Genomic DNA, 22386 nt, shown 5'->3' with positions numbered 1-22386 from the left:
AACATGAGGAAGTACATCTCTAGGCCTACTTGTCAATATGAAAGTGAAATCATGAATGTCACCAAAATCGGAGTAGCGGAAAGAAATGCACCTCTATGCAGGTATCTCAAGTACGCGTGTCAAATGCAATGTATTTTAGTGATAAACTCATGTACTCACACTCTTAGAGTACTCAATCTCAATGTCTCACACTTTCCACTCATCATGCTCAATCACTCAGTACTACTGTATATGGCCAATCTAGTCCAGGGAAGATCCGTCCCATATATATATATCAACTGATAGTCAGTCACTCAGTACTGTATAAGGCCAATCCAGCCCAGGGGAAGATCCATCCTCAAATATAAATAATTCGGGCAAGATCCATGCCCAAGGAAGAAAACATCCCTCAATATAAATCAACTGCGCTCATGGAGGTGTTTATAGACTCCAGAGGGGCCTCCTTTAGTCCAAGCGCTATAATAAGCCATATCCATGCATAAATTAATATAATATGCTGCGGCGTACAGCCCGATTCCATAATATCACTCACAATCAGGCCTCTGCCTCATTCAATCATCAATCTCTCTAGTCTCTCGGGCTCATGATGCCATGAAACTAGCCCAAAAATGATGATATAATGTGTCAATAAATAACAACTGAGACTGAGATATGACATGAAATGAATGAACATGACTGAGTATGAAATTGCAATTTAAACAAATAATTCAACAGCAATATGACCTCAGTGTGTCCGAACAGAATAAGCATGTAGCCTATACATGGTTTCTAATATGGATCACAGCTCAATAACTCTAGTACGTAGAGATATTATAGTTACAGACAAGATCAGGTAACTACACAATATCATAGAAATAACATAGTCACAATTCACACGGTGCACGCACACACCCGTCACCTATCATGTGCGTCACCTCGATACCAAACACATAACACGTATATTCAGGGTTCATACCCTCAGCACCAAGTTTAGAAGTGTTACTTACCTTGAACAAGCCAAATCCAATACCGAGCAAGCCAAGAGATGCTCCAAAATGCCATCTCGCGCGTACCGACCTCCGAACGGCTCGAAACTAGCCAAAAGTAACTCAAATACATCAAATAAAACCCAAGAAAATAATTCCAAACGATAAAAGCCGAATCCTTAATCAAAGGCCCAAAATCAACCAAAAAGTAAAACTCGGGCGTGCACCTCGGAACCCGACAAAACTCACAAAATCCGACAACCCAGTCCGACCATACTAGTTTCACTCAAATCCGACTCCGAATCGATGTTCAAAACTCGAAAATTCACTCTATGAAACTTTAGACAAAATCCCCCAAATTTCTCTCTTGAAACCCTCAATCAAATGCCAAAAATAAAGATAGATTCATGATATAAAATAAAAAATGAGTAGAGAATACTTACTCCAATACACATGGTGAAAATATCTCTGAGAATCGCCTCAATCCGAGCTCTATAACTCCAAATATGATAAAATGGCCGAAACCCCCGAAATAGAGTACTTATAATTCTGCTTAGGCATTCCTCTTACACGAACGAGGAAAATCTATCGCGTTCGCGATGGACAAAAATAATCTGCCACCAAAGTACTCTATGCGTTTGCGGCACAAGCCTCACGAATGCGATACAGGCAGAAGGCAAAACTACATGAACACGGTAGAAGGGTCGCGAATGCGAAGAAGAGGCCATTGACTGCCAAGCTCAGCCATACACTACGCGAACGCATGAATACATGCGCGAATGCGATGCACAATCTGTAGCAACCTATGCGAACGAGTCTGAGGACTCGCGAACGCGATGAACAACTTTTCCCCAACCATCAAGCAACTCTACGCGATCGCAAACAAGGAAACCAGGTACTCAGCACAACCAGCAATGCCAAAAATGATCCAAACGATCCGAACCTCGTCCGAAACTCACCCATGCCCCTCGGGACCCCGTCCGAATATACCAACAAGTTTCATAACATAACGCGGACCTATTAGAGGCCTCAAACCATGCATAACAACATCGAAATGATGAATCACACCTCAATTTGAACTTGAATGAACTTTGAACTTTCAACTTCCAAAACTCGTGCCGAAACATATCAAATCAACCCGGAATGAACTCAAATTTTACACACAAGTCCCAAATGACATAATGAATCTATTTAAATTTCCGGAACCACAATCTGAATCCGATATCATCAAAGTCAACTCACGGTCAAACTTGTGAACTTTCTAAACCTTCAAATTTCCAACTTTCGCCGATTTGTGCCAAAACCTTCTAGAAATATCCAAATGCAAAGCCGGATATATGCCCAAGTCCAAAAAAACCATCTTGACCTAATAGAGCCATCAAAACTCCAATTCGAGGTCGAATGCTAAAAAGTCAAAGTTAGTGAACTCTTGCAGCTTAAAGCTTCAATCATGACATTCGTTCTTCCAAATCGATTCCGAATGACCTGAAAACCAAAACCGACAATTCACACAAGTCATAATACATCATACGAAGCTACTCATACTCGTAAACTACCGAGCAAAGTGCAAATGTTCAAAATGACTGGTCGGATCATTACAACTTCATCCACTTTGCTCTGTTACGATGCGCGACATCCCAACTAATCTGCACATAATACGCGGAAAAAATAAAAATAACACAAAAGATAAAAGATGAGTTTAGTTGAGAATTAACGCTTAAATATAATGATTAAAATAATGCAGTAGAAGCAGCTTCCACAAGTTAAATAGAAATTTGTAAGCAATAAATTCAATACCCTATCTGCTAAATAAGAATAATCACAGAGAACTAATTGCAGTAAATTCTCTTTGGTATTTTGGTCACATTAAATTTTCTGCTCGTTCATGTTTTCTCAGAGAAATTCGTTATCATATACAACTCTCCAACCTAACATATAATCTCTTCATGATTTTTGTGCTAAGCTCGAAAAGTAACAACTTTGTATCTAATTTGAATGTTCCTAATTTTTAGTGATTTTGTCAATTTTAAAGTCCTAAATATTAGGACTTCATATATAATTCAAATAAGGAAAGATTTAATAACTAAAACCTTAGTAGATTTTAAAATACAAATATTAGGAAGATAATTAGATAATTATTTTATCCAATGTGAATTCTACTTTTAAAAGGGTAAAAAAGGCGAACAATATTTTATTAAGGTTCTTTTAATATAAAATAATAATATAACATAGTTTAGAATAAATAGATTTAGATAGATGTGTACCCAAAAACTAATTTTGTAAAAAAAGAGGATTCATAATTGCAAAATTAAGAAAAAAGAAAAATAAAGAAAAGATGCTATCCAGGATCAGAAAAGCAAAAGCGCCGAGAGGGGAGAGAAAGAGAAGGGAGAGAGAGCAGAAGAGAGGGTTTGGGTCGAGGCTCGACGCACAACTTTTCCCTCCCAAAATTCCGTAAACCTTACTGAATTCTTTCTCCATTTTAACAATCCAGAAAACCGAATAATTCCTCTCCTTTTCTGCCTCTATTATTTACTTGTAGCTGATGCCGTGTTGCTTGCTTTGAAATATTCCCAGAAAATCAAATTGCTGTTTTTTTTTTCATCATAAAATTATCATGTGTGTGTAGATTGGTGTTTTCGCAAAAATGAATATGAGTAGTCAAGTGCCTCCAGCGCCCAGGCGCAATAGTTTGGTACAAAAACGAAACATATCAACTGTCAAGAAATCTGTGAATCAATCTGAGAATGGTACTAGCCAGAGCAAGCCCTCTTCTCCACCTCACTCGTAAGCAAGCCCTATTCTCTTTTTTCTCTGATTTTCATATAAAATTTTGGTTTACAGTTTAAAGCATATTGTGGAAGTCAAACCCTTTAAGGATCAAGCTTTATTTGCTTGTCCATTCAGATTAATAATTGTTTTTGGTGATGTAAAATTGGTTCAGCTTTCTCTACGTGAATGGAATGATATGATCTGCTTACTAATAGAGCGGTGTCTGCACTTAACGGATATACCTTTGGACCATAGTAACTGTTTTTGTTTCAAAAACAGAGTAGTGGTGTAGAGTTAGAATGTGAGATGTTGAAGTCAAACCTTCTTTCCGCAGGTTCTAAGCTGCAACTTATCCATCAGGTTTCTTTTCAGAGGGTTTCAAGCTGTATCTTATCATCAGTGTTTCTGTTCTTCTTTTTCCAAGGATGAAATTGCTGTTGTAATCTTTTTTCCCTTCAATAGTTCATTAAATTGAGCATTTTGGCCTTCTGCAAATGCTTACAGTTATCTCTGGAAGGCACAGGGAGGATTTGTGGAAGATGGAAAAATACTAGTCAACTCTATTCCTATTTCATGTTCCAAAAGTTTAATGCTTGTGGACATATATCTGAGTGATGTCAAGAAAAGGTACGAGAAATTCTGTGATAATTATTCCAGAAATAGGGGGGAAAGTCTTGGATGGAGGGAGTATGTGAGCAAGATTACTAAATTTATCGAGAAAGGTATTGTTCAGAGTGAAAACTTAGAGCAAGATCAAAGAAAGTTGAGCTACGATCAAGTGGCTCAGATTAAACGATGGCCAATGACGATTTTAAGATTTTGGATGGAGAAGGGTTGGATAGTAACACTTTCTGGATTGACAAAAGCTCTATGAAGTCCAGAGTAGATTATCTGCACATGCTTAATTGGAATTTGGAGATTCCACCACTGTTATCCTTAGTCGTTTAGAGGTTCAACAATGGGCTGAAAAAACTAGACAAATTCTGGACAAGGTGAAAGTCAAGGAGCTAAATAGAATTCACTTCATGTTTGAGTTCTCTTCTAGAATTGTTGAGAGAATTAAAATGGGGAGTTGGGTTGTTAGCAGCAATTTGTGTTGTCCTTAACAAACTTCAAAGAAGGGGGTTTTCAGTATGCAATAGGTGTTTCCTTCTAGCAGCCCTGGATAGTAGCAGTCATGTATTTTTGCATTGTTGCTATACCTGGCCAGTGTTGTCAAAGGCGCGCTTAAAGCGCACTTAAACCCTGAAGCGAGGCTCAAAACATGTTGAGCGCTTCGCCTTGCTTTGTGGGCGCTTCAGTGTCACATCAAGGCTCTAAGGCATACTTTTCCTTGCCAATGAGTGTGATCCTGAAAAGGCGACACTAGACAATTGATATTTCACTTTATCGTAATTTTTTTTTCAATTTTTTTGTCCATATATTTGTTATTTATACTTATAGTTATTGGTCTTGGACTACATATACATATTTTTACTTTTTCTCAAGTTGCGCCTTTTTTCATTAAAGCACACGTTTTATTTGCACCTTGCGCTTAAACCCCCAATGGACCTTAGAGTTTTTTTGCGCTTTTCGCCTTTGATAACACTGTACCTGGCAGATCTGGTCTCTATATGTAAACTATCTCGTGTTGGCTTCTATGATCATCGGCCATAGAAATAGAATTGAAGCGTTAATACTTACCAACTTGAAGCGCAGGTTGTGCGCTTCGTCTCCCTTAGTTAGTGCTTTAATGTAGGCGTCAAAGTTCTAGGTGTGTCACGTGTGCATCTTCACCGATGGGGTGTCCTTAAGAGCGTCGCACCAGACAATATAAAATTGACAAAGTGATACATTAATAGTCAAGAATATGCCATCACTGGATTTTTAGTGATTAAGAATAAGAAATTAGACATTTAGTATAAGAAAACTAACCAGTAACAACCTAAAACTACACCTTTTCATCTAAAACAGAAATATATCTGGCCTTTCAACTTGATTGACACGATATTAACTGCATATATATAGTTCTTAAAACGGTAGAGTACTGCATATATATAGCTTTATTATAGTATTTCCATGCTTAAGTCTAAAAAATTATTGTTTGTGTTCATAGTTATATTTTCTTGCATTACATTTCTTATTTTTGTAATCTTTTCTTCGTTGGTGCTCTTCTTCGCTAAAGCCCACGGTTTAATCGTGCTTTGCGCTTAAAGTCGCTACAGACTTTGGTGCTCTTTTTCGCTTTTTGCTTTTGAGTAATCTGGTTTGGAGTAAATTGGTTAATCCCATTGGAAGTGAGGAAGCTAATAATATATTGGGAAGAGCAGAAGGTTGACACCGGGTGCAAAAGGATTGGAAGACTATTCCCTCGTGCATCATTTGAACATAGCTGTGTGGATCAAAAGAAACGGTAGTTGCTTTGAAGGAAGGACAGACTATATTCCTTTTGTAAAGCTTAAATGTTTACAAAATCAATATTTTTTGGAGTGCGAGCAGCAATTTTAGATAGCATGCAAGAGTTTTAGGATTTTTTGGACTCTCTGAGTCAATAGGGAAACAGTTCCAATCTTTTGAACTTTCTCTAGTACCTTCTTGGTACTGATTTAATAATAATTTTTTTCCTGGTAAAAAAAAATATTACCTTTACCTTTTAGAAAAAAAGTTTCATCAAATTTGAAAGAACTCTTTTGGTAACAAGACAGTTGTTTGGATTGTCTGTAGGAGGGAATGGTATAATTAACATAACATTAGAGTGTTTCTGCACTTTTATGGTAATGTTTATGCATGCCGGTGGATGTTTTTTATGCATCTAGATGCTGAGATGTGTGCGTTTAGGTCTGTTGCTGGGGAAAGAACAGTGAAGAAGCTGAGGTTATCGAAGGCACTAACAATTCCGGAGGGGACCACCGTGTCTGAGGCATGTCGGCGGATGGCAGCGAGACGAGTTGATGCTGTTCTGCTAACTGACGCAAATGCCTTACTCTCTGGCATAGTAACTGACAAGGTCTTCTGAAAATGATCATTTTCTTGCTCTCTTATTTTATTTTTGTATGTTTTTACTTTTGTGTATTCAAATGTTCTAGGGTTTATGCATCTCTGAAGAAATTAACACTAAAATGGTTGGTTCAGGAAGAAAGAAAATTTCCATTCTATATATTAGGGAGTGTTGTATAATTAACTTTCAATGAACTTGGTAGTGTTCAATGAGACCACAAATAGATAAACACACCAGGGACGTTGTTATTGTTGTTTTTTCATTTTCTATATTTTTAGTAATATTTTCTTTTAGATATGCTTATAGGTAGAGGGCCTTTACCAAAAGGCTATTCCTCCCTTATCTATGAGTAGGCTTGGGAGTTGTTAGGTTTTAAAAATGGAGGGAAGTGACAACTCATAGGTATGGTACGTATATGAAAATAAAGCTAAAGACACTTGTTGCAGCACTGGAAATTAGTTGTTTCTGGCTTACGTTGTTATTATTTTCAAAATTTGGATTTCTGTGTGTAGGATATTGCGACTAGGGTTATAGCTGAAGAGTTGAGGCCTGATCAGACAATTATCTCGAAGGTCATGACCAGGAACCCCATTTTTGTGACTGCAGATTCATTGGCTATTGAAGCCCTTCAGAAGATGGTGCAAGGTGTCTTTCTTGACATTTTATATTCAGATTTTTCTCTCTCCATTAAGAAAGAAAAGGAATCAACAACTTTTCATACATCTTGGACTAAATTCATCGATGAATCATTCCAGAACTAATTTAGTGAGACTAGTATTGGCTTTTCTATGGGAGGCCATTCATGTGACTAACATGAAAATTGTGAAGTTGCGGTTGGGACTGGCGCATGATGGGGAATATAGCTTAAATTTACAAAAGTTCGAAGCTGCTTGGTAGCAGTAAAATTTTAGTGTTGCAATGTAGGAGATAGAATGCCTGGTCAAGTTATTTGCCATTGCACACATTATGGAGAAATGCCAACCTTTTAATTATTAACACTACTATTAAGGTGATGGCAATTGTAACAATAGCAATTGATTATGTTTCTTTTTCTAGGGTGAACAAAGAGCCCATGTTATTCCCTTAGTAGACTTCTCTTTTGTACTTGAGATACGCGTTGAGCTGGTGTTAATAGAACTGTTAGATCCTACATTCAATGTTTAGTTGCAATCTCCACCTTGAAGTAATCTGATACAACAACAACAACAACAACATACCCAGTGAAATCCCACACGTGGAGTCTGGGGAGAGTGTGGTGTACGCAAACCTTACCCTTACCTTGTGAGAGGTAGAGAGGCTATTTCCGATAGCGTTTTCAAAACCGGTTTGAGAAAACCACGAGTAAAAAGTAATCTGAAGATATCTGATAAGAGACATATTTCTTTATTCTTATTTTATTGTTGTCTTGTTTTGCTCGTTTCAACAGGTAAATTTCGCCATCTTCCTGTTGTGGAAAATGGTGAAGTTATAGCAATACTCGATATTACAAAATGCCTTTATGATGCAATATCAAGGATGGAGAAAGCTGCAGAACAGGGAAGTGCAATTGCTGCAGCTGTTGAAGGAGTTGAACGGCAGTGGGGAAATAACTTCTCGGGTTAGTTGTGCTCCAAGCGACAATAGTGCTTCGTGGAAGTGCTAGTTGCTGCGATCATGTACCAAAAGTTAATTTTATGCATTGTCTCTTAGAAAAGCTCTGATTTCTGTATGTACAGTAATAATCTTTTTCATGCTTTCTTTTTATAGTGTGGTCCATTTTTCTTTTGACGTCTGTCAAAGAACAGCCCTTCACAGGAAAAATCAACTATAAGCTGATAATACTCTATTTTACAGCTTTAGAGTCAGTAATTATTGATGCTGCTATTATTGAATTTAAATTTTGTTATCTTGGCCCACAAAAAAAAAACCCCCGAAAAGGGAAAAGGAAAAGACAACATGAAGTAGCTCCAACTTTATCATTAAAGGAAAAAAAAAAATGAAGTAGCTGCAGCCTGCAAGTTGGACCCTTAAAGGGGGATGCTATGTCTTGGGGAAACAAGTCTGATATTTCATAGAAAGCTTATGAATAAGGGTGCACTCGAACAAAAGCACATTCTTGTAGCATGAACTGACATCACCTTCTTCCTCTCCCCTGTTTTCCCCTGTGATGTGCCAGCTCTGGCCAGAATCAGAAGTTGCATTATTGACTATTGGTGGTCATGGATGGGTTATTAGGCATTACTCTTGAGAGGCTTAGCTGAAAATTCTAGCAGCAACTAGAAGAATGCAAGGTTCGGGAGCATATCATACGGATTAGGATTAACAAGCTATCTTACACCCCTCCCATCCAACAACAACAATAACAACATATCTAGTATAGTCCCACAAGTAGAGTTTGGGGAGGGTAGTGTGTACGCAGACCTTACCCCTACCTGGTGAGGTAGAGAGGCTGTTTCTGATAGAACCTCGGCTCAAGAAAAGGTGAAAAGAGAGAAAGGGAAGAAGACGAAGAAGAAAGAGGAAGAAGAAAGAAAGAAGAGGGAGACAAAGGACGATAAGGAAAAGGAGAAAAAGACGACAACAACAACAACAACAAGTAAAAGTTAAAGTAGCATCAAATAGTGACAAACAAGAAAATACGATACACGGAGCGAACGAAACAATAGGCAAATACTAGAGGTCAAAGAATACGAAAAAAACAATAGTGCTACTAATACTACTAGAAAAGAACGGGGGAACTTTCGACTACCTACCAGCTTTCTACCCTAATCCTCAACCTCCACACCTTTCTATCCCGGGTCATGTTCTCAGTGAGCTGAAGTAGCGCCATGTACTGCCTAATCACCTCTCCCCAATACTTCTTTGGCCTATCTCTACCAATTCTCAGCCCTGCCATGGCCAACCTCTCACACCTCCTCACAAGAGCATCTGTACTCGCCCAAACCATCTCAGCCTCAACTCCCGCATCTTGTCCTCCACGGGGGCCACTCCCACTTTGTCCCGAATAACTTCGTTCCTAATCTTATCTCTTTTGGTATGCCCACACATCCATCTAAGTATTCTCATTTCTGCTACTTTCATCCTCTAAACATGGGAGTTTTTGACTGACCAACACTCTGCTCCATACAACATAGTAGGTCTAACCACCACTCTGTAGAACTTACTCTTAAGTCTTGGTGGAACCATCTTATCACACAAAACACCAGATGCAAGCCTCTATTTCATCCACCCCGCACTAATACGGTTGGATACCTCATCATCAATCTCCCCGTTACCTTGGATTATAGACCCGAGATACATGAAACTACCGTTCCTCAAGATGACTTGGGTATCAAGCTTCACATCCACGTCCGCTTCATGAGTGTTGTCACTGAACTTACACTCCAAGTATTCCGCTTTGGTCCTGCTCAACTTGAAACCTTTAGACTCCAGGGTTTGTCTCCAGACCTCCAGCCTCGCGTTAACCCCGCCTCTCATCTCATTAATCAGCACTATGTCATCGGCAAATAACATGCACCATGGCACCTCCCATTGAATGTGCCGCGTCAGCACATCCATTGCCAAAACAAATAGGAACGGGCTAATAGTCGATCCCTGATGCAACCCATCACTACTAGGATGTGATCCGAGTCACCTCCCATTGTCCTCACTCGAATCTTAGCCCCTTCATATATGTCCTTGATCATCCTAGTGTATGCTACCGGAACGCCGCTAAGCTCCAAACGTCTCCACATAACCTCCCTCGAGGCTTTATTGTACGCCTTTCTAGGTCTATAAACACCATGTGTAAGTCCTTCTTTCTCTCCCTATAGTGCTCTACCAATCTCCTCACCATATGAATGGCTTCAGTAGTCGATCGCACCGGCATGAATCCAAACTGATTTTCGGAAAGACACACTCCTCCTCACCTTGACTTCCACCATCCTCTCCCAAACTTTCATAGTATGACTCAGCAGCTTGATGCCCCTATAGTTATTGGAGTTTTGGATCACCCTTGTTCTTATACAACGGAATCATCATACTCCACCTCCATTCTTCGGGCATCTTCTTCGTCTTAAAGATAATATTAAACAACCAGCAAGCCACTCCACGCCTGCACGACTCGCATTCTTCTAGAATTCTACCGGGATCTCGTCTGGACCAATCGCTCTACCCCTGTTCATCTTACGCATCACTCCCATAACCTCTTCGACCTTAATACGCCTACAATAGCCAACATCACGCCGACTCTCGGAGTGCTCCAATTCACCCAGCACAATGCTTCTGTCCCCTCCTCATTCGACAGTCTGTGGAAGTATGTCTGCCATCTTCGTCTAATATGAGCATCTTCCGTCAATACTATGATGTCCTCGTCTTTGATGCACTTCACTTGGTCCAAGTCATGAGCCTTGCTCTCCCTCACTTTGGCTAACCTCTACAACTTCTTGTCCCCGCCTTTGCTCCCAAGTTCCGCATACATGCGTCCAAAGGCAACAGTCTTAGCCGCCGTAACCGCTAACTTTGCCTCTTTATTTTCCTTTTTGTAACATTCCCAATTCGTCTTCTTTTCCTCCTCGTTTGGGCTCTCCACTAGTTTCAAATAAGCCGTTTTCTTGTCTTCAACTTTACCTTGGACCTCCGTATTCCACCACCAGTCCCCTATACGTCCCATGGTATTCCTTCGTAACCCCTAAAACCTCTCTTGCAGCTTTCCTAATTTAGTTCGTTGTCATGGCCCACATCGCAGTCGCGTCCCCACTACTCTTTCATGCCCCCATAGCCGGCAACCTCTCCCCCAACTCCTGGGCTTTGTCATTAGTTAAGTTTCCCTATTTAATTCTAGGTTGACCGCACACTGCTCTCTTCTTTCTATTCCTCTTGATCCCCAGATCCATTACCAGGAGCCTATGTTGGGTTGTGAGACATTCACTCGGGATGACCTTGCAATCAGTGCAAAGACCTCTATCACATTTCGTGCAGAGAAGATAATCTATCTGGTCCTGGCCACCGTACTCAGGAAAGTGACCAGGTGCTCCTCCCTCTTCGGAAAATTCGAGTTAGCTACTACCAAATCAAAAGCTCTAGCTAAATCCAACAACGACGTACCTCCCTCGTTCTTATCTCCAAATCCAAACCCTCTATGCACATCGTCATAACCCCCAACATTAGCCCCGATATGGCCATCAAAATTCCCTCCAATGAAAAGCTTCTCGGTGCATAAAATGCTGCGCAACACCTCGTCTAAGTCCTCATAGAATTGCCTCTTGACCTCCTCGCCCAAGCCTACTTGAGGAGCATACGCACTAATCGCATTTGAAGTAAGCCCCCCAACCACAAGCTTAACAGCCATCACCCTATCGCTTACCCTCCTATCCTCGATCACTAGCTCCCTAAGATCCCTGTCAACGAAGGTACCTACCCCATTCTTGCCCCCAGCACCTCCAGAGTACCACAGTTTATACCCGTTAACATCACGTGCCTTAGTTTCCACCTGGTCTCCGGACACACGCTATGTTGATCCTCTTCTGAAAATCCTACCCAACTCTATAGTCTTACTCTTACCGTCAACGTCCCTATGTTCCAGGACCCAACTCTTAACCTAGAAGCTTCCTTGTCACCCTTCCCACCTTTACCCCCACCTCCTGCCCTCCCCGAGATCATGACCTTACTCTCACATCGTTAACCACAACCACTATAGACTAAGGGGTACTACTTAATCACTACCACTCAACCAACAGAGAGCTAAAACAGAGGAAAATATGCTAAGAATATGAAAACTTAACAAGTTAAAGGTGTCAAGAACAAGTACAAAAACTCAAGCATGTATCAGCACAATTAATATAGCACAATTAATCTACCTGAAGAGACAAATGTTAGAGGCAAAGTTGAATTGAATACAAGGCACTACCAATAAGGTAAATATGCTAAGAATATGAAAACGTAACAAGTTAAAGGTGTCAAGAACAAGTACAAAAACAAGAACAAAAACTCAAGCACGTACTAGCACAAATAATCTACCTAAAGAGACTGATGTAACAAGCAAGGTTGAATTTAATACAAGGCAATACCAATAGGTGCTGTACTTGAGGGACAAGATTCTATTACTAATTACCTACAAGTACTTAGCAGTTACTTGCACATATGTGAGGCTACAGTGTATCTCTATTCAGATATATTATTTATTGCAGGAGAGTTGCCAAGTATAGCAAGGGATACTTGAGAGAGTGCAATTCAGGAACACCTAGTATTTTTTAACTTTCTTTTTTGAATTTTGACCTTCTTCATTATTTTTTTTGATAAGGTAAATTGTATTAATCAAAAGGGAGAGAACTCCCGTATACAAGAAGTATACCAAAAAGTAGAGAATTTACATCAGAACATGATTCTCTACAAAAGACGCCCAATCTTCTATACAAATAGGGGCTATATGAGTGCACCAAAAAGCGATCAAAGATAAAAGACTATTCTTAAGATGTGAAAAAGGAGACTCAATCCCCTCAAAAGCTCTCCTATTTCTCTCCCCCCAAACTATCCACACGAGAGCTAACGGGGCGAACTTCCACGCCTTGACCTTTTTCATTATTAGAGTGGGCTAGAGATAGCCGTTACATTGAACCACTATTTGGTAGAGAGTTTTGATTGATGCATCATACATCAGTCTTAACTTCGGGTCTGCAACCAAATGCTATAATATCGATGTTTGTGATATGCTTTTTGTGGATTTGTTTGGCCTTACAAAGACCATTACTTATGAATGGAGTAGAGAGCGCGTGTGTGCGACTTTGAAACAAAGTTGATGAGTGTTTGTAGATGTGTATCCAAGTTTGCTTAGCTAACATGTACTAGTGATATAAGCTGTCTACACTTGATGCTTGGTCAATTTGCATTCCTCTCAATTTGTTGCTTGCAGCAGATTGTTCCTGATCCTAATAAACTTATACGTCTGGGGTTATGGTTAACCGTCTTATGGTTTCTGCACTCTGTTTCAGCTCCATCTGCATTCATAGAAACATTGAGGGAGCGGATGTTCAAGCCCTCTTTGTCAGCCATTGTTTCTGAAAATACTAAGTATAACTAACTTCCCTACTTCATCTTAAATTTGAGAAGAATGTGTTAAATTGACTTTGAGTACCTGAATTGGAACCTTGTTATGTCATCAGGGTGGCAATAGTATGCCCCTCAGATCCTGTGTATGTTGCTGCTAAGAAGATGCGAGAATTACGGGTCAACTCAGCTATAATTTCAGTTGGAAACAAAATTCAGGGGATATTGACGTATTTATTTTTTCCTCAACAAGCTTCAATTCTATGTACATTTACTAATGTTATTATCTTCTCATGCCCAAGCATTGGCGATTATGTAGTGCATGCTAATAGATGTCTGCTGGTATTGTGATGCAGCTCAAAAGATATTCTTATGCGTGTTGTAGCACAAAATCTATCCCCTGAGCTGACACTGGCGGAAAAGGTTTTGTTTTCTCCTTATTTCTAGCCATCTAATGAGAGTTCTAATATTTTTTGTTACTTCACTGTTTTTAAAAGCAAAAAGTGCCAAAAAAGAAAAGTGACAAAATCCATGAGCCTTAAAACGAAGAACGAGAAGTGAAGCACAGTCTTGTTACCAAAAGCAAAATACTGCTGAATGTAGTAGATTCAGTACTTATAACAATCAAAGTGCAATTACAATTACTAACCTTAGTATCTAAATAATGATTTCAACAGGACCATCAAAAGATAACTTCAATCAGAAAAATGATAATTTCATTTCCAATTAATCACCTCTGAAAATAATTACTCCATCTGTTTCAATTTATGTGAACCTGTTTGACTGGGCACGGAGTTTAAGAAAAAATGAAGACTTTTTGAATTTGTGGTCCTGAACAAGTCAAAATGGGGTCCAGAGTATTTGTGTGGTTATAAAAGCTTCTCATTAAGGGTAGAATTGGATGTTTAAGCTAAATTATTTCCAAATTTAGAAAGGAGTCAATTCTTTTTGGAACAAACCAAAAAGGAAATAGGTTCACATAAACTGGAACAGAGGGAGTAAGTTGTTTGATCTTGCCAAGTTCACTTGATTGGGGAAGGTTGTATTGTGGCAGAGATGTGAAACATAAGGATCATGGGGAATTGCAGTTATGTATCTTAGGTAAAGATGGGAGGGACAAGTCCCTAACTTTTTTATTATTGTTAAAGCACCGTAGGATGTATTTCGTTGTTAAATAGGTGACCTGATAGTTGAGGAAGTAACATGATGTTATTTGGTACTTATGTATATGGCTTGTTGGTGCATATTTTGAACATTAAGAGGATGCTGGATCTGAATGTGACATATAATTCTTTAATTAACACAAAACATCCTTCTCATGGAAGTTCTGAGGTGCTCATTCAGATTCATTACTGGCAGCTGAACTTGTGTTTGGAAGTTCCCTCATTGCTCCATCTACATGGTGGTCTTCATTGCTGGACTTTTTGAGCAACTTATTTTCGTCTTTTACTCTTTTGACGTAATTAATATGTCCTTTTATTCAAAACCCCAATTGTTGCATCCCTTCTCTCCTATTTCACAGCTCGGAACATACCCTTCTTATAGAGATAAACGCTCTTTAAACATCTTTTTAAACCGAAATGGCTTGGAGAAGAAAGGTTCGTTTTGGTCTACACTCCAAAATTGATAATATTTGAGATTATGCGGGATCACATATGATCCTGTGTTTGCTCACTCTTTAGCCCCTATGTCTCTTGTCCAAGGAGAAAGCGTTTTGACCAAGACTTAGTCATATTTATAGGTAATGACACCAAGCCCTGAATGCGCAACATTAGAGACAACAATACTTCAGGCTCTGCATATAATGCATGATGGGAAGTTTCTGCACCTTCCTGTTCTAGATAGAGGTGAGCTTTTGCTTCTTGACATTCTGATTTTAATAGTGAAAAGTGGTTTCCACTATCAAGTTTAATATATGTTTTTGCAGATGGATGTGCCGTCGCCTGCATAGACGTATTGCAGATAACTCATGCAGCTATATCTATGGTAACTTCCAATTGTTTCTTATGTTGTATGTCTAGAAAGTGGTGACATATGAAATCCTTGTTTGAACTAGATGGAAGATAGGAAATGATTCTAGTCATGATATGGGCCTCTTTTGCATGTATCGTTTTGTACTATGCTGCTTTGATATGGATGTGCACACAGGAACAGATCTAGAAGTCGGATTTGTCATCACCTAAATTAAATCTTAGGTTCGCGGATACAGCTAGGAGTATGGATAGGGGTGTCAAGATATACTAAACAAATGTATACTACGACATTTACAAGTATATTTTTGCCAATTAATTGAAATTATTAAATTAAAGCTCGTATGATTAAATTCTTTCTAGTGCTTCATTGTGAACATATATAGACACAAACTCAAATCAAACCAAATACCCGATCAACCTATACTCGGCCACGGTCGTAGTAAAAGCACCCATGTTAGGTTGATTAAATTTAGTGCGGATCTGACACCCACACCCAAATCGTGTCAGGACGATACGATTCCCGCAAGGATTTTGATAAATCTAAGCAACATAGATTTTTGCATTGATCAATTTTTTTAAGACCTAAATAATAAAAAGGGGGGTACGTGCTAAGCCTTTTTCCTTGGTGAATTGTCACTCTCTGTTTTTGTGGTGTTATTTTATTTTCTTGGATACTTATCAATTTTTTTTTTTGAATAACCGAGAAATCCCTCTGGGCTGACCCTTAGGATCAACCGCAACCTTCGAAACTTGGGGTAATGGGCCCACCCGTCTACCCTTCTTCACTTAAATGCCAGGCTTTATTCACATGGCGAAGGCCTCGAACCTATGACCTAAGTCACAAGTCCCTCAATCTTTGTTACTTGAACTAAGCCTTGCAGGCCACTCTTTGCTTTATTTTTATCATCTAGTAACCAAACACTGCTTCAACCTGTTTGTTTATTTCTTCATGAGTTGTCTAAGTGATTCCTTAACATTATCAGCACCAGTTAATTCAGTTAAAACAGAGAAGTCCTATCTAAGCTGCGAGTTTGATATAGCAATTCCATCAAACACATATGAAAGACTGCTTCAAGAAGTGGCTATTCCCCTGAGACCAGTTGTTTCAGGTTTAATATGGCGGGCATGCAGCGGTATGCAATTATATTGATGTTCTATATTAGCGATTTAGCGTGTTTCATTGGTTTCTGATCCTAGAAGTTCTAATTTTGTAAAACCTATCGTGGTTATATAGGTTATATTTTCTGCATTAGGCTCCTATTCTAGAATGTATCAACTCTATGGAGGGCTCTATTTTGAAGTGGGAGAAGGAACACTTGCTGTAATTTTTTTTCAATGTTTCTAAATATATGGTTGTTGTTTCTGAAAGACGAGTTAATCAGAATCCGGATTTACATGAAAAATTGGTCAAACCATCAAATAAAGCCTCAGTAAGTGAATTAGGACTTGCATCTATGAGGACATAATGTACCATAGTTTTTTGAGGAAGGAGTGCAATACCAAGCATGTTGTCTAATATTTGCTGTTTCCCTAAGGTGGAGAGCGGTTCTGGTGCTGTCAATGAAGTGGCCAATACTGTGATGCAGAAGTTTTGGGATTCGGCACTTAACCTGGAGCCACCAGACGATTATGATACACTCAGGTACTTTTGCTTCCTACATGATGTTGCTTTCATGACTCTGGTCATATAAAAACTAACAGTGCATGCTTTATTCTTTGGCTTATCATACAGTGAGATGTCTATGTCTCAATTGATGATGTCAGAAGGGACAGAAGCTGGAAAATCTGGATATCCATCTTTGGGTCTTGGAAATACATTTGCTTTTAAATTTGAGGACCTTAAAGGTCGTGTCCACAGATTTAGTTTTGGTGAGTGCTGTATAGACTTCATTACATTGTGCACTAGGAACGTTAATCAACATTTTGTAGAGGAAGGCTGTATCGTTGAACTTAATTGATTTTCCTTCACAAGTAGATATACTCCTTCCTTTTCAGTTTGTCTTACATTTCTTTTTAGTTTGTTTAAAAAAGAATACCCCATTTTTATATTTACTAACTCTTAAATTCCAACATACCCATTTTTGTTGTGAACAATTGCTTTTGTGCAATATATAATGCTTTCACTTTTATAAAGCTGAGTTGCTATGGAACTCATTTAGATATCTTCCAGCAACTGCATTTAATACTCACTCCATTCCAATTTGTATGGCATTGGCTCGGCACGAAAAAAAAAGAAAGAAGACTTTTAAAACTTGTGGTCTTAAATATGTATGCTTGTGTGCCTATAAGACTTTTGAAACTTGTGATCTTAAACATGCCATTATAATTTGTGTAGTTATAAAAACTTCTCATTAAGGGTTGAAAAGTTTAAAGTTGAATAATAAGCAAATAATACCCCACAAATTGGAATGAAGGGATCAATATTTGAAGTTTCCATTTTATCATGAGAGTATCATATCCCTTTCCATTGGAGAATGTAGTCTGTGCTTCATTGCAGGAGTCTAAAAGGAGAATTTCTTATGTTTCAATGTTTTGATGAAGTTCGTATTAAAAGCATAAGGAGTCTGAGTAAGCCTTGAAGTGCAGGCTGAAGAAACTGGAACTTCAATTAAACTGAAAGGGCTGTAATTTTTGGTTGAACAAGACACTAGTTTCCATGAACATGATTAAAATAAGTGTCTGATGGGAGAAAAGGTTTTATGTTGGTAATGTTGCATTTTTTAAAAGCTTCTAAAAAGCTAATATTAGCAACTTGAAAACCTAAAACGAGTTTCGCCCTATGATATTGACCGGAATCCTGCCATTGAGTAATCTTCTCTTGTTTAGGGTTGTGCTTTTACACTGCAGGATTCAAGGTGGCTTAATGAGGTCGATTGTTTTCTAAAATTTTAACTTTGTAGTAAAGTAAATTCAGTTATAAGAAGCAACACCAAAGCTTTTACTGCATAGGAATTTCTCCTAAAGTCTTTAGAGGTTCTATTCATGCACTAATTTAACGTAATTCTTAGAGCATGCATCTGACCCTCGCTTTTTCTTTCTTAGGCTCAGAGAATTTAGTGGAGCTTGTTACTGTGGTTATGCAAAGGTTAGGTGCAGTAGATGAACACAATCGTCCTCAACTTTTGGTAGGTGTAAATGAAAATCTTTTTTCCGCCTCGATGAATTTACCTTCTGCTCTTCATGTGGTAAATGAGGAGATGAAGATGGTATGAACTTTTTCTATCCTAATTGCAGTATGAAGATGATGAAGGCGATAAAGTTCTGCTGACAACTGATAGTGATCTTGTCGCTGCAGTTAACCATGCCAGATCAGTGGGACTAAAGGTATGGAGATGCCCCTTGTTATGTCGAATACATAGACACAGCCCCCTAAAGTTGGCGCTAATTTTTATTTGGACACCTCTACTGATCCTTGTACCTAGTAGACACTCCAACACTCACCAAAATGTACCTATTAAACATAAAGTGCTGACATGGCATAAAGAGTGATTCTCACTACATTTAGGCGCGTGAATGATTACATTTTGCTGACATTGCTAAAAATTACCAGTTTCTCCCCTCTCTAACACTTCTTGTTCATCTGTCTTCTTTCTCCTTTCTCTCCATCTCCATCTACTATTTTGGTCACCATCCTACTAATTTTTTTTTTTTTTTTTGATGAAGATCTACTAATTTTTTTTCTTATTTCTTAATCTTCATCGTGTTATTAAATAAAACAAACTTCATCAGTTTTTCTCCGCCAAAATTTCTAATTCTGCCCACCCCATTATGAATATCCCCTTTCTGGCGATTTTTCTGATGATGCTCGTTTGCATACATCAGATTCTGGTTTGTTGCAGAGTTTTCTTTCTGCTCCGTATAAGAAGGAAATCGACAACCACAAAGACTATCACGATACCACAAATATAAATCATCGTCTAAATCATCAAAACAGTGAAAGAATGAGAAAGAAACGACATAGTAATCTGGAGGAACCAAAGAATGCACACGTTAGCTTTTGCACCCAAGAATGAAAAGGGAAATGGATCTGCTATATATGGAGTAAACATATACTATGGAAGATTGTTCTGTTCAGTTGTTCTAGTATGGAGTAAAATACTCTGCCAAATACACTCAGCGCCTTATTAGATCTTCTACTGCCTGTTCTGTTTCTGTTTCTACTTCCCGGCAGCTTTGAAGAGGAAGAGGTCGGCAAGATTTGGTATTCCGATCTCTGACGTCTTTGTTGTACTAGACTCGTAGCTATTATGTTTATTTCAACAGAAGATAGATGAAGAAAAAAACAAAGAAAAGGCCAAAAGAAAATGGAGAAGAAAAAGAACGATGAAACGACAAACGGAGGGGGGGACGTTCGTCGAGAGGATTATCACAAAAGAAAGTTTCTATTTTATGGCTAAAACTCCTTTTCTTTTTATTTTTCAAATTTATTTTTTTGCTTTTATTATTTTACACTTGGGCGTCCATTAATTGGTTCCGTTTTTCATGTCAGCAGAGTAAAAATCATGCCCTACTTTTTTAACAAAGAATGTGGCTCGGGTGTCCAATAGGTACACTGTAGTATGTTGGAATGTCTAATAGGTACAAGTTCAAGGGTCAGTCAAGGTGTCCAAATGAAATTAAGTGCCAATTTTAGGGGGCTGTCTATGTAGTTGGCCTATGTTTTTCCTATTGTATGATTGTATCAACTTCCATTAAGTTATGGTTGTCAAAATTGCGGGACATCCTGTGTCACGAGCAACTGCTTCCCCTTGTTAATGAAGTTGTAATCATATTCCAGAAAGAATTTTGTGAATAGTCGGATTAGGCAGAGAAATGAATTGTCATGTGAATAATTTTAATACCAACTCGTATGTAAGTAACAAGTGTTTTGATTTTCTCTGAAATTTTTTGTTTCCCTTTTAGCATCAAAACTCTGTGATGATGACCAAAATTCCCTCAGGCATCTATTTCTGTCAGTGGATGTATACAGGCTTTGTGGACAGTTTGGTCATAGCATTCTTATTTTCATGACTGCTACATTTCTTTTGCAGGCCTTAAGATTGCATCTAGACTACTCTGATGTAAACCAAGAAAAATCAGAGCCAGAATTGAGTACTACATCTCTCGAGAAAGATGGATGGGGTTCACTGCACATGGGGATTTTTGCGGGCGCTGTTGTGTTAACAAGTGTTGGTGTATTTGCCTACTTGAAGCGCACCAATACATGGTAAGCCAATTTTTAAGGATTCTATTCTGCTGGAAAAGCTATAGATCATGCAGACTGATGTGTGAAGTTCCCAAATTTTGCTGTCGGCAATATGAACACTTTTACTATTAGTAGAGAAGGGCAGTGTTTGAAGTGATCCAAACATGCTGATATAAGAGTAGCTACCAAGAATGGTCTCCTGCTCCCTAATGCCTACTGGTTGAGAAGAAGGGAAAAAGGGGAGGAAAAAATGAAATGAAAAGGGAACTAGAGGAGAATTTGTCAGTCTAAGTTGCAGCAACATTATTCTCGTTGATATGATACGTGTTATTTATGGTCAATTACTTCTGTCAATTGGAGTTTTTCCTTGTAAAATCAGTGAATTTGGGTCTTTTTAGTATTACTGGAGTCATCCAAAGTTTGAGGGGATGCCTCATAACTCGAATACTGTAAATCATATAATAGCATGCATCTTGGTGCTAATCTTCTTTATTTAACACTAGTATTTTTTTAATTTAGCAAACAAGAATTTGCATTCAGCTTAGCAAGGTCGAAATCTGGTATACAAAAAAATAGAAAAAGAAAAAACCGCCGTTCGTCGGAAATTGTTTAGGTTGCATCATCAGAGATTTCAGACACTTGAGATCTTGAAGGGTTACAGTGGTTGGAATCATGGGCGAAGCTATACATACTCATTGACCACCCTTCGTCGATAAAATATTAGGTTTTAAAGGTATATAACATATATTGAACGCCCTTTATCGGGATTTTTTGTAACTTATTTCAACTTTAAAGAACCCTTGAAAAAATTTCTGACGAAATCAATGGTTGGAATCCATTGTGGAAGTTGGTCTCGAGGAAAAAGTTATAGTGAAATGACTACTATGATAGAGCAGATGAAGCATTTGAGCCACAAGTATGACGAAATCCATGAATATTATGATCAGTGGCGGAGCCACTTTCGTCCGGAAATTATACCGTGTAGATAGGTTATGGCATAGCAGATGAAGAACTGCAAAGGACAGAATTTAGTCGGGTAGATTATAGTCTTGGGTCCTTTGATTAAAAGGGACGTCTGAATCTTTAAACTAGAAAATGATCCACAAGTCTTAAATCATAAGGAGACAATCCTCTTTTAGGATTAAGGTTAATTATAAGTTAATGATGAAGCAATTTCTTTAACGAATAAAAAAGAGCTCATCCAATCTCAACGGCTATTATTTTTCCCCAAACTGTAATTCCTTCCTAGAGAAGCGTGGAGTAGAAATGGAAAACAATCCACATAAATGTCAATCACGAAAACAAGCTGCACTTAAAACGAGATCGTGGTTGTGAGTACTTCATGTGGGTTGACCCAAAAATGCCTAAGCAGGCTAAAAGGAAATTCGGGAGGTTAACAAAAAATAGAACATCATGGAAAAAATTTACGTGGATTGTGTTGTTTTTTTAAGTTCTTTGTTATTGGTTCTGGTGATAAATGCTATACATTTTAAAACTCTTATTATGCTAACA

The 22386-nt window shown here is 38.5% G+C and overlaps 1 protein-coding gene across 1 annotated transcript; it reads left to right on the top strand.

Moving 5' to 3' along the window:
- The first annotated feature begins 3302 nt into the window (after positions 1 to 3302).
- On the top strand, positions 3303 to 21371 carry LOC107783931 (CBS domain-containing protein CBSCBSPB3). Its single transcript, XM_016604956.2, has 14 exons — positions 3303 to 3752; positions 6555 to 6723; positions 7227 to 7359; positions 8141 to 8311; positions 13662 to 13740; positions 13833 to 13946; positions 14073 to 14139; positions 15458 to 15563; positions 15644 to 15702; positions 17225 to 17331; positions 17422 to 17558; positions 18732 to 18814; positions 18924 to 19013; positions 20720 to 21371. Exons 1-14 carry the CDS (start codon positions 3613 to 3615, stop codon positions 20897 to 20899), a joined length of 1635 nt encoding a protein of 544 aa, XP_016460442.1. The 5' UTR covers positions 3303 to 3612; the 3' UTR covers positions 20900 to 21371.
- Positions 21372 to 22386: the final 1015 nt, after the last annotated feature.

Source organism: Nicotiana tabacum, chromosome 22, assembly GCF_000715075.1.
Source record: "Nicotiana tabacum cultivar K326 chromosome 22, ASM71507v2, whole genome shotgun sequence".
NCBI classification, from domain to species: domain Eukaryota; kingdom Viridiplantae; phylum Streptophyta; class Magnoliopsida; order Solanales; family Solanaceae; genus Nicotiana; species Nicotiana tabacum.
Note: the sequence above shows the minus strand (reverse complement) of the source record. Positions and strands in the feature narration are given on the sequence as shown.